The 13,397-nt window shown below is 36.0% G+C and overlaps 1 protein-coding gene across 2 annotated transcripts in view; it reads right to left on the bottom strand.

Annotated features, from left to right (window-relative positions):
- Positions 1-12,107, bottom strand: part of FANCI (FA complementation group I) — a 60,099-nt gene extending 47,992 nt beyond the window's left edge. For both annotated transcript variants that reach the window (XM_044665445.1, XM_044665446.1), the window contains exons 1-10: positions 12,024-12,107; positions 10,881-10,953; positions 8,555-8,685; positions 7,955-8,111; positions 6,744-6,801; positions 4,203-4,244; positions 3,571-3,694; positions 2,842-2,927; positions 2,381-2,507; positions 1,202-1,297 (exon numbers count right to left, since the gene is read on the bottom strand). In XM_044665445.1, coding sequence (XP_044521380.1) covers positions 1,202-1,297; positions 2,381-2,507; positions 2,842-2,927; positions 3,571-3,694; positions 4,203-4,244; positions 6,744-6,801; positions 7,955-8,111; positions 8,555-8,685; positions 10,881-10,953; positions 12,024-12,107 — 978 coding nt within the window. The remainder of the gene's footprint in view (positions 1-1,201; positions 1,298-2,380; positions 2,508-2,841; positions 2,928-3,570; positions 3,695-4,202; positions 4,245-6,743; positions 6,802-7,954; positions 8,112-8,554; positions 8,686-10,880; positions 10,954-12,023) is intronic.
- Positions 12,108-13,397: the final 1,290 nt, after the last annotated feature.

Genomic DNA, 13,397 nt, shown 5'->3' with positions numbered 1-13,397 from the left:
CTTTCAGTAAACCTTTTAATACTACCTATTCCCTATCTGAAAGGTATTAAATCTAAGAGTTTACTGTGAACATAAAAAGAGATTATTCATAAAATATATTTATTTCAAATATAACATTTTTTAGTCTCAAAAAATTGTTAAATGTTTATCAGAACAGTCAAATAAATCGGGGAGACTTCTAATTCTGTGTTCCTTGTCAACCAACAGTTTTATTCTTGGTATAATTTTTGAAAGGTACATACATATTATGTTCTGCCTCCAATTTGTTTCTTGCTCTGGATTTGTCTGAGAATAGGTCTAAGAATTCTGATTCACAGAGATGAGTTGTTATAAACAGAAATAAAGCCTTATGAGTATGATCAGTAAGAATGGGATATTCTTCTCTAAGGGAGCATCAAAAATTTTATAACTTCATTGACTAGAACTCATCTTTTAATGGGTTAATGTAACAATGAATTTTTTTTAAGGATATGAAACTTAATTCAAATCCAAACCTCATTCATTTGGTTTTGTGATCAGCAGGAATTATTCCTGTAATTGTCTTTCAAAATTTTCAGATGCATTCTAACACTCTTTTCTTTTCTCCCTCTCGCCCTATCTTCTTGAACATCCTCTCTTAAATCTACACATGTTTTCACTAACATTACTTTCAACTTTTTGAATATTTTAATAGGCTAGTGTAGTTATTTGCCAAATATTCCTTGTATCCTTTCAATAAGCTTCATATACCCCAGGTTGCAAACCCCTGATCTAAAACCTTTCCCTTGAGAGAAGAGATTACAAATCATAAATTCTAACTCTGGTGCTCAGATTAATGAAGATTAATAAGATTAATGAAGAGAAAGGTCACAAGGGTGCTCCTATATCCTTCTGACCAATCTACCCTCTACAACTAATTTTTACTCAATCAGAAGCAGTTTCTTAGAAATCAACACATAGTAAAAATATCCAGAATTTTTGCTAAAGTTCTTATCTTTGCTTTTTTGGGGGCTCTCTTTTTTCTAGTCTTACTTCTCCCTCTATCACCTAATTCTTCTACAAGAAAGAAAAGACAGGATAAGGCAACATATAAAAGTCACTCTGGACCACAAATGATAGCAGAGACTAGGAGTCCCAAGGACTATCCTCCCAAGGAGATGAGGGAAATGCTCTTTTAACTACATGTCAGGTATTGAGGAATCCCACCCTTCCACATAAATACCTGCTCTTCAAATCTTTGTATTCTTGCTACTGAGAGTAAGAGTGCAATGCTGAAGGGACATATAGTCTTGTTGGCATCTCCTTGTTGCTGCCCTGCCTAGGATACACATATCACAAAAAAAAGTTATTATTTACAGCTTAAAATTACAGCATAGCAAATAGTGCAATAAAAATAGATTTCTGAATTTTTATGGTGCTTTCTCTGAAGGGGCTCAAAGCACTTAATATAGTTTATTTATGCTAATCAGCAGCTATTTGACAGACAGTAATTAATGATTCATCTTCATAGCAATTCTATGAAACTGGTGGTTTGCTCTTTTTCTGGAGTAGTTAAGTTAGTGATATTTATTTGATCTAGTACCTACTGAACCTGCCCTGTTAGGAAACCTAGCCCTCAAAACAAGGCAGAATGGGCCAGTAACTGAGTTTTAAAAAATCACCCTGCATGCTAATAGCTGGCATTAGTACAGAGCTTTAAAGCTTACAGTACTTTACATGCCTTATCTCATGTGATCCCCCAAGTAAGCCAATGAGGGACACACTATCGGTGTAAGCCTTTCCCAGGGGAGGACACTGAAGCTAAGAGGAGTTCCAAGACCTGCCCATGACACATTTGCTAGTCAGGACAGGTGTTGGATTAAGGTCCCTCAGACTCTACAGTCAGCCTATGATCCACTACTTGGGGCTGCCAATCACAGAGCATTGACAAGAGACAACAACCTGAGTAATCTGCTACAAACTATTGATTGTTTTAAAAATCTAAATACAAGATCATATGCATTAATATTCAGGGGTTCTATACTCATATTGATCAGCAAGAAGTATGATTGGAAGATTGTGAAATGATCAATTAAGAACAAATAATATCATCATTTCAAAGAGTAGAAAATTGAAGCCAAAGTTCAAGGTCATAGACAGTAACTGAGGACTGCTTACTGACAAATGAATCAGGACTTTTTTCACTAAAACATTATAGTAAAGCTTTAAATAAAACCTGTTAGCTTGTTTAATGATATATTGAACATCATTTGGTCTCCCTTTTCCAAGTGTAGAAGGATAAACTATTTTTTAGTTAAGTTCATGCTATAATATTCTCACTTGATTTCTGGTATCATCCCAACATAAACTGACTTCTGGTTTAAATCTCTCCCCATTCCACCCAGAGACACTGAGTCACTACCTTTAAATGTTTCATGAGTTCTCTGCCTAGTTCCCGGTCCAACTTAATGGCAAACACAATATGCAGGATAATGGTGCCTTCCACATGACGTAGTTCACCAGAAGGTACTGTGACAAGGTCCAATAGGCTAAGAGAATAGAAAGAAGGGCCTCAGCTACAAGTCATTAAGCCTGAGTGATTAGTTGACTCTATACCTAATCATACTGGACTCAAATAAAATAGAAATTGATTCATTCAATAAATATTTTTGACTGTCTATAACATATAAGGCAATCCAGGACAAAGAAAGTGAGTGGGTTCTCGGCCTTAATGCTGAGTAAATAAAGAGAGATTACAAAGGTTCTGGGTAGGGGAACTCAGGAGACAGAAAAAAAATGAACTATCTGTACAACTAAAAACATTTGTTTCACAAGAGAATGGGTTTTTAAAAACTATTTCAAACCCTATTGTGTATTACTCACTCATCACCACTCTGTTCCTCTTTGTGTGATTTATCCAGCTGACTGAAGAAGGCTATAATTCCTTCCAAAACTTTGGTCCTACTTCCCTGGAAGTCAAGGAAATCAAAACAACAAAATACCAAAAAGTGAGCCAAATCATTCAGCTTTAACAGTGCCTTTATGGATTCTGATTCTTTTTTTTTTTAAACCCTTACCTTCTGTCTTAGAATCAATACTGTGTATTGGTTCCAAGGCAAAAGAGTGGTAAGGGCTAGGCAATGGGGGTCAAGTGACTTGCCCAGTCACATAGCTAGGAAGTATCTGAGGCCAGATTTGAACCCAGGAGCTCCTATCTCTGAGCCTGACTCAATCTACTGAACCACTCAGCTGCCCCTAATTCTAATTCTTAAACACAAAGCTAATGACCCAGACTATATCCTAGGATTACATGTGAGACACAGAATGCTTTCATATAGATCTGGAGTGCCTCTGAGAAACCAGACAATGGAAAACACTATGCTGTGATCTATGTGCCACAGTAACTAATTCAGTTGCTGCATACAAAATGGAGTCTGCTACTGTGTGAGTATGTTTCTCTCAGTATGAAAGTGTGAGATGGTCATATGTACCCAGACAGCTGAAATGTGTAACCTATGTCCCCAATAGAATAATAGGCTGGATCACTCCAAACAGCCCATTTCAATCTGGCTAATTTGGGAATTTAAAGGCAAAAATCTTTTTCTTTCCTACCTTAGAGGAAAGCAACAGAAGCTGGTAGACCAAAGGCGGTATCTCTTGGAGGTCCAACTTGGAGAGCATCCTCAGGACCTTTTCTACCACAAATTCCAACTCTTCTATACTTAGAGGGACATCCCTGTGGATCAGACATTTTTATGTTGTGTGGTCATAACCTGGATGCCCAAATGCTTCAAAGCATTTACATTTCCAAGAACCAAAATCCAAGGCGATTATTAGACTAATTTATTTCTGATTAGAACCCTTTGGAAGAAACAATAAATTCACCCAAGCAAAGCCCAAAGACTATGGAAAAAATCTGTAAGAGCATAGGATATAGAGACAAAATGGACCCTACAGACAACCAAGTACAAGTCGTCCATTTTATAGATGATCAAAGTAAAGCTCAGTTATTAAGTGACTTGCCAAAGTTACACACAGGTTTAGAGAACAGCAAGGATTTGAATCTAAGTATTCTGACTCTTCTGACTTTTTTTCACTATTCCATATGATTGATGCCAAAGAGAAAAGGAGCTTTTAATATAAAATACAAAAGCATTGTATTATTAGCTCAGACATCTAATGAGAGCATTACACAAGTTTCTAAAAAGACCAGACAGGAAAAAGAAAAGTAGACTAGAATTTACCTGAACATAGAAGTAAGCTGGATTACAAATTGCTGGTCCCATCTGATTAAACAAAATGCCAAAAGAAGAAAAGTTACTTATTTTAATTTGCAAAAATGAGCTGAGCAAACAATTTTAGGTACTCCAAGCTTGTTTGATTCTATTAGAAAACAGCATAATCCAGATAAAGAATGGTAAGCTTTTGTAACCCTCAGTTCTGCTTTTCTGCATGTTTGTCTAAATCAGTGATTCCCAAAGTGGGCGCTACTGCCCCCTTGTGGGTGCTGCAGCGATCCAAGAAGGCAGTGATGGCCACAGGTGCATTTATCTTTCCTATTAATTGCTATTAAAATTTAAAAAAAATAATTTCCAGGGGGCTAAGTAATATTTTTTCTGGAAAGGAGGTGGTAGGCCAAAAAAGTTTGGGAACCACTGGTCTAAATACACACCAAGTAGGATGCAACTCTATAGCTGAGTAAAATGGTTCTGGTTTTCAGGGTATTTTATTTAACAACTCTTTTATTTCCATCTTTACTATAGCAGTGTTTATAATAGTAGTTACAGAGAAGTAAGTAAAAAATTGTTCTGTTTAAAGTGGTCATCATGCAATGTAAGTGACACAGAATTTAAAACAACAAACAAAGCAATATCTGGTGGTTTTTCCATGAGCTTCAAATTATCTACTCAGCAGCTTTTCAGTTACAATGTACAGAATTCAACTAAAAAAAAAAAACACAGAATTTGAACAACGGAAAAGCAAAAGGACCCAAGACTACATGTAAGAGAACAGAGAAGCAATGGTTTTTTAGTTGTTTCTTACTCTTGTAGATTTCCATTATGTAATAATGTTTTAAGAATTGGCTCACATAATACTCCATAGCTCATGACAATCTAGAGCTTGATAGGTAATACTCTGAGTAATTTTCAGCCTCTTCATTACAAAAGGTTTTTCACCTTTGACTCATAGTCTATAAAATTATGTTAGGAAGCAACCATTCAATTATTTTCTTGACAAACTATGACTCTGAAGCACAGGAGAAATAATTGCCTTTTCTCCTCTTCACAAAGCATTACCCCTGCTACCTTCTCAATCTGACTATTAATGCATACAATGTTATGAGTAGAAAGAGCCTTTAAAACCATCTGGCCTAACTCCTTCATTTTAGGGTGTAAAAGGCCCAAGATCATTTAACTAATAAGCGGTAGAACTAAAACTCAAACCCAGGTTAGATCTAACTCCAACTCCAATTATCTGCTCACAGCAAAAAAACTCTAGATAATCAAACAGATCAAATTCTTTAAAACTAAATCTATAGGGGCAGCTGGGTAGCTCAGTGCATTGAGAACCAGGCCTAGAGATGGGAGGTCCTAGGTTCAAATCTGATCTCAGGCACTTCCCAGCTGTGTGACCCTGGGCAAGTCACTTGACCCCCATTGCCTACCCTTACCACTCTTCTGCCTTGAAGCCAATACATAGTATTGACTCCAAGACGGAAGGTAAGGGTTAAAAAAAAAAAAACAACTAAATCTATAGGGATTATCTACATTATTCTATTGTTTTAAAATTTCATTATACTAAATACTACTTTAGAAAAGCAAACTACCAAACTACCAACTAGGGCTTAGAAATCATTGTCATAATATTTTCATTGCAAAATATTTACTGAAATTAGATTTTACCTCTTGAAAACCTATTTTTCCATCCCTTTCTCAAGAGTTCAAATGTTACTTGCAAATATCCTTTAATTCTCATAACAAAGCAGAAAAAAACTTAAGATTAGCACAAAGGAATAAAGTCCAAGTATCTGGATTCCATACTTGCAGGACTCTTTAGTATATAAATGCAAAAGAATAATAATGTTACTTATCTTCCATAGGTGCTAAAACTTCTAGGTAAAATCTCTTCCTTTTCTTAATAAGTCAATTAAAAAGCTTAAAAAGACAATAGGCTAGGACAAGAAGTATATAGACTATGCCAAAAAGAAATACAGAGAGGTCAACAGTATGTCTCTTTTCTTTTTCTTAAGAAACTGACCATCAGAAAAAGCTGAGGGGTCAGCTAGGCTAGCTCAATGGATTGAGAGCCAGACCGAGAGACAGGAGATCCTAGGATCAAATCTGGCCTCAGACACTTCCTACCTGGGTGAACGTGGGCAAGTCACTTAACTTCTACTACCTAGCAGCCCTGGGACCTCTTCTGCTTTGGAACCAATCCACGATATTGATTCTACAATGAAAGACAAGGGTTTAAAAAAAAAGAAAAAGTTGAGAATACCTGAAACTTGAAGAGGCCTCACCTAAAGCAATGCTTAATGAGCCAAATCCTCACCCTAAGAGGGAGCTGTTCAAATAAAATGCTTCTCTGAGCACATGAATAGAGCATTTAAAAGCTTTAATTTCTTATGAACCAAAAGAATTCAAAACAAATTAAATTATTCCATAATGGTATAACATATGACAAGAGTTCAAGTAGAAACATTCTGTTCAAAGAAAAAAGTCCCTGCTCTTTGTGGCCATGGATAGCTCTGAAAAAAATCCCTGCAGGATGATTGACAGACTCACCTGCTAGAACAGAGAGTATTAATCAGCTGCTTCTTATATTCTTCGCCATTCAGCTCCCCTGAAAATATAATGTGCATTAATGAATAAATCTACTTAAATAAAGAGACAGTGACCTGAATTTCGTTAATGTTCAACAACTATTCCAGTTTTCTTTATTGATTTCCTATCTCATTCCCAGAGAAGCTGCTCCAAACATTCTCCTCCTTAATCTCTCAATCCCCACACTCATAGTGGACAATTCAGCCTCCTACACTTCACTGAGAAGTCTGAGAACATCCAAAAGCAGCAAATCTAGCCCCCCACCTCTGCTCCTCCCTGTGTCCAAGAACCATCAGCCACTTTATTTTTTTCTGGTCTGATTCTTCCTTTTATTCATACAGTTGATTCCAGCCCTTCTTGCTTTCTCCAGGAGTTGCCCATTCTCCTTTCATTTCTCCCTCCCCAATGATTTCTTCTGATCTTCCCCAAAATAGGTACAGATTTTGCCCAGTCCTAAATAGCTTTCTCTTAGTCCTATACAGTTACCATTTCTTTCTTTCCTTTCACTCCCAAACTTCTGTGAAAGTTATTTAGGCATGGTATCTTTTTCCTTAGTACCAACTCTTTTTAACTCTTTGTAACATTACCTTTTGATTCACCAAACAGAATTTTATTAACACTGATATCTGTGTATCCTAGAGAAAATATCAGCTCCAAATTAACCACTCCATCCTTTACCATTTCCTTCAAGGGCTTAGTTCCCTTTCAACTTGAGTAAAGATTGCTCTTTAAATTGGATTAAATAAATACATTATCCCCACTTTCACTGCTAGTTTAGTTAGCACAAACAATACAAAGTCTCTCAGACATAGGAAATCAAGATCCATTACTGAATTATCTACTATACAAAGAAGACACATTAGACTTTGCATTAATGACACTGATAGAGCATTTCTTAATATTCCTATAACAAAAAGAGGTCTCAAGTGTTATAGACTTCCACATATCCCTTGGACCTTCATAGAGCATTTTGTTATGGACCTCTCTTCTGCAATGAACCTTCAGTATTGTGTATTATAGCTGTCTGTATTTGTATCTCATCCCTCTACAGGACTGCAAGCTTCCTCAGCACTTACTTCATATATCCCCCAGCACCTAACAGTGCTTTGTACATATCACGCAATCAATAAATGTTTGCTGAACTGAATTATTGAAAAGTAGAAAGGAATTACCTTTTCCATAAGCCAGGTTTTCCTTTTTGGTAGCAAGTGCAGTGAGGATAATGGGTAATAACTCCAAAGACTTTCCATTCACCAAGCTGCCTTCCCTGACAACATCGACAAATCCATTGGCTAGCTCAACTAGTGAGGAGCCGGGTAAACTATGAGCCTAAAAGTTCAAAGGTCAAAGAAATCAAATGAAGGCTAGAACATGATATATCTTTCTTAGAAGCAGTACCTTTTGTTGTATCAATGGAAGTGTTAGCTAGAGATGAACTACTCCCAAAAGCACAGGCAATAATCTGAAAGAATCATTCCTTTGTGCTAAATGCCAGAACAGGCCCTTGAAGGGGTATAACATCTCCCACCAATTACTCCTGGTTTGGTTTTTTGGTTTTTTTTTTGCATCACAAACATGTCAAGTTTTCAAAAGCTCACGACACTAGAGAGTCAACGTAATTAATAAGATGTTGTATGGTCCAAAAAACCAGACTTATAAAAATCACTGCTCATAATAAAAGATGGCACTGCACTTAGCTTTGTACAACAGAAATTTCTCAACTCCCTTTTCTTACAAACTACAGCCTGAGGCATCCTTAGCTTTCATCCTACCTCGAGCATCAGTAGCCCAGTGATCTCAGATGCTACTTCTCGATGAAGATCCCCTGATTCCACCAATAGGATACAATATTTGTATACTTTTAGTCTCCTGAGGGCTCCAGCCTCCTCTGAACATGGAGAACCTTAATATTTTAGAGCAAGGGGTGGAAAAAAAAAGCAGAAAAGAAGAAATACTATTATTACTATGCTACAGGATATATAGAGAAAGCACATTAAGAAAGACAAAAGACTAATCATGCATCTTTATGATGCTAATCACAGTAGCATCCTAAGCATTTTGACCAAAAGGCAAATTCATTGTACTTTTATGTGCTAAATTACAAGGCCACTTGTAACAAAGGCACAGAAAATTTTCTTTTCTATGCATAATTAGGTATTACAGGGGAAAAAATTGCTTTGAAAAAATATTTCTTATTAATTGTGACAATAATAGTTGTCAAATAACTCTACTATAAGGCCATCTTAAAATACTGTCATTAGTTGTCAGTCATGTACACAAAGGGTTTGAAAAATGGGACTTTCTCCCAAACACTTATTGCAGAAAAGCCATCCTTTTCAGTAATTCAGAAATAAGACCAGAGGTTGGCAGGAGTGTCAAAATAATTACTTCTTCTTTTTTTTTTTTTTTTTAAACTCTTAACTTCTGTGTATTGGCTCATAGGTGGAAGAGTGGTCAGGGTGGGCAATGGGGATCAAGTGACTTGCCCAGGGTCACACAGTTGGGAAGTGTCTGAGGCCAGTTTTGAACCTAGGACCTCCTGTCTCTAGGCCTGACTCTCAATCTACTGAGCTACCCAGCTGCCCCCAAAATAATTACTTCTAAGTATAGTGGTTAGAGAGGAAAAAAATCTTTTTCATTATGACATTTCCAGCAGCAGTAGTGGTAGGTGTTGGTTGCTGATAGTGTATTTTTATTCTTCTTTCATTTGCTAAGCTCATGTAAGAGGGGTGATCTTCCTTCTCTTTCAGTCTTACAAACACCTATTAAATATTTTATAATCAGTCACTGAACTAGGTGTGGGGACATAAAAGGCCAAAACAAAACTGTCTCTGACATTAAGGAACTTACACTCTATTGGCAGAAACAACATGTGTACGTATAAGTAAATATACAAAGCAGATGCAAAAAATACCAGGAGGGGGATCAGAATCAAGAAAGGCCTCATGTAGAATTCAACCTAAGTGATGACAGGAGGTAAAGGTTTCCAAGAGGCAAAAGTGGAGAAGAAATGTATTCTAGACCTGGAAGACAATCCTGTTCAAAGAAATGAAGATGAAAGATAGACAGCTTAAAGAAAGAAAAAATGTTTGAAACAATCCGTGCAGGTAGTGTGACAGAGAGTACATTAAGTGTGTTATTGCTTTGCAGCAGAGTGTCCAGCTAAGGTATGAAAATTTGTAATGGACTCAGTCAAGATGGCCATGTGATTTCCTTTAGCAGAACATGAGTAGTCACAGAGAAGGAAGATAGTGGAGATATTCCTCGATGGGGTTTAGCATGGGATGAATTGTGATAGAAGGGATTAACTTCAAATAATTAAAAAATTTTGCTCATGAAAAGTGGGAGACTGCCGCCTTGCAGCAAAGGATGTCTTTACTGAAAAAATAAAACAGCTAAAATTACTTGCCAGGAACCTAAAACCATTTTTCACTTTCACTGTTTTATCTCACATTAATGTGTAATTTTCCAGCACATGTCCACCTTTAGGAGTATGAGACAGACTTTATGCCATTGTAGAACATGAACCTGTTCAAGAAATAGAAATGAAAAGGCTCTACTTGCTTTTAAGAACCATGGGATGAAGTATTTTATTAAACCCTCAGGCTCTTTAGCTCCAAATTAAACATAGATCAGGTAGTAACTGTACTGTTGTTGCCTTAAATACACACCAAATCAAGGACAATGGTAGGCAAAAAGCTTCTAATCATGAAAAAACCAATACCATTTGAATCTTATCCAATAAAATTTGTTTTTTTAATCAGCTTTTTGTTTTGTAGTATAATTTGAAATCTGGCATAGATCAACAACAATTTTAATCAGCAAAAACAATAACAAACTCGACTGTCCTTTCATTTTATTCTGTGGCTCTGTTTGATTTTATAAAACCACCTGGGCATGGAAAATGCCCTTTGGATGTGTGTGTTTGGGAGAGTGGAGAATGACAAGCAGTAGTAGTAAAGTACTTGCTAGGAACAAGTCAGACTGTAGTAAAAGTTATATATTTTCACAGTAAACAAATCCAATGACTAACAAATAACTGAAGAAATAAGGCAATTTATTTAAATCACTTTTAGGAAATGACATCATCATTATTACCCTTGAAGATGCCTTTCAGCAGTGTTCCAGGTGATTTTCCTTTCACTGCATGCTTCTGAAGGAGACCAGTCAGCTGTAGTCATAGAAAGAAGAATGGTAGTAAATTTTAGATAACAGAAAGAAACATCCTTCTCTAGGAAAAATTATAGAGAAGATATACCTTGTTAGGAACAGATCCCTAGCTAACGTACCAAAAAGCACAAATATCTTCTTCTTTTTTTTTAAAACAGAGCTCATGGGCAGATTTTAATAAAATGCTGATGCTAACCCAACCTTTTTTGATTTTACCTTTGTAAAACAAAGTAATCATAATTCATGCAATTAAATAGTATGATGCTACCACAAAATCAGTTTGGCATAATTCAAAGAATAAATGAGAGTGAAGTCTTATCTTAATGTTCAAAGTAATTGCTGCTATAATGTAGTGAATGGGATAGGCCTATTTTCAATTTTCTGTAATTTTCAATTACGTAGCACCAATACATTAAAATCTTTCAGTCTCATTCATCATGTATTGCAAAGGTGGCAGAAAGGAGATAGAAGGTGATAAGTTCTACACATTGGCTTAATTGTTAGTATTCAGAATATGAGACATTTGGCTGGTGAATAAGCAGTGGACTCAATATTAGAAGAGCTGAATCACATTAATCTCAACAGTCTTAATTATAAATGAAACAAGTCAAGAAATGGCTTGAAATACTTTATCCAAGAAATCTTTGGGGTAGAAAAAGAGGTGGGCCATTCAGAAAACAAGAGTATGTGATACCAAGTAGGTGGCCTACATGTTCCACTGGTGCTGACCCCTGATCACATCAAAGGTCCAGAGGAAGCCCCTACTGAGGTGACCTCCTGGGACAGTTTTGAAGGTCATGAACAAGAGGGGATATGGAGAAAAAGGCACCGTTCCAGCAAATACCACATTGATGACATCACAGACCCCTGAAGTATCAAAGTACTTTTCATCTATGTATAATTTACTTATATTCTTGCCCTCTCTTACGTGGTTTCAGGAAAAACACAGTTCTGATGATCAAAGATTAGTTATCCTTTTACTGTCATTATTTTGTATTCATTTAATATGGCATTTTAGAAACTACTAAAAACATCTAGTTGGATTTTCCCCATCAATAGTAAATTACTCACTTCATCATCTTTCAGGCACTGCAGAAATTCTTGTAGTTTCTCTGATGTTTTTTCTGTTGCTAAAGAGATAATTTTCTGATCCATTGTAGTTTGTGAAGGAAACTAAAGAGAAAGTATATTTTACATGAGGGCTTGATTTTCATAGAACCCCAGAACTGAAAGAGATGGTGGCAGGTTAATTGGTCAATTGGTCTGTTTCTCTTTTCTCACTTCCAGAATAACAAGGCATTCTTATTTTTAATCTATTGAAAAGTCTCTAGATTTTCCCCAACATCTTCCCTTTACAGGAAATCTCTATTATATTCAAGTGACTTTCATGGTTTTTATTCAGGATAGAGAATTATAATAGAAATGGTCACAATAGATGTACACTGTACATAGGGGACACTGTACTGGGCATGGAGCTAGGAAGATCCAAGTTCAAATCTAGCTTTAGACACTTACTAGCTTTGGAACCCTGGGAACATCATTTAATTTCAATTTGCCTCAGTTTTCTCATCTTAAAATGAGGATAAGAACATATATCCCAAGGATGCTATGAGGAGAAAATGAAATATTTGTAAAGTACTACACAAACGGTAAAGCACTGTACCAATGCTAGTAATTATTATTACTGAGCTGCTACTTAAGAGTGAATGTGAAGTGGGCCTTCACAAATTTATAATTTCATTCCAAAGTTTACCTTTTTTCACCCTAGGGAAATCAATATTAAGATATCTTTAATTATTTTATCTTATTGGCACAGAAAACATTCTTAAAAAGACAAACCATCCTTTTCACAATAGCATCTTCTTTAAAAAGGAATAGGGGAAAATATTCCAAGTTTTTAGTATTTAAGGACTGTAAATTATTTGTCAATTTAATATGCTGCCTTGCAATGAATGGTATGTTATATATTCAGAACAATATATTAACCATTTATAGCATACTCTAGTGATAAGAGACTAAACTTCATGGTTACCAGTTCACATATAAATTCTATAAAATGCAAATATTTACTGAGTATTTACTACCATGTACAAGGTACTATGAGAACTAAAGAGTGTATAATTCACAAATCTTTGTTGTACTTGTTAGATACAATTAAGAAACAATATGATATACTATGTACTATGGTGTATAGATATCTATATCTATCAGAGCTATTGGTATTCTTTTGGGATAATCAGGCAAGGCTTCTGAAGTGGGATCAAAGGCATGGGATAGGACTTCACAAATTGTTTTTGTGAAGGCAAAGTAGAGAAGGTCAACTGTCATGGAAATTTCAAAGTGAGGAATAGTGGGAGATAAAGTTGAAAAGGTAGGGTCAATTATGGAAGGTCTGAAATGCCAGACTAAAGAGCTTATCCTATAGGCCAATGGTTTTTAGAGTCC

This window comes from Gracilinanus agilis, chromosome 2 (genome assembly GCF_016433145.1).
Source record: "Gracilinanus agilis isolate LMUSP501 chromosome 2, AgileGrace, whole genome shotgun sequence".
NCBI lineage: Eukaryota > Metazoa > Chordata > Mammalia > Didelphimorphia > Didelphidae > Gracilinanus > Gracilinanus agilis.
This window is presented reverse-complemented; position numbering and strand designations above follow the sequence as displayed.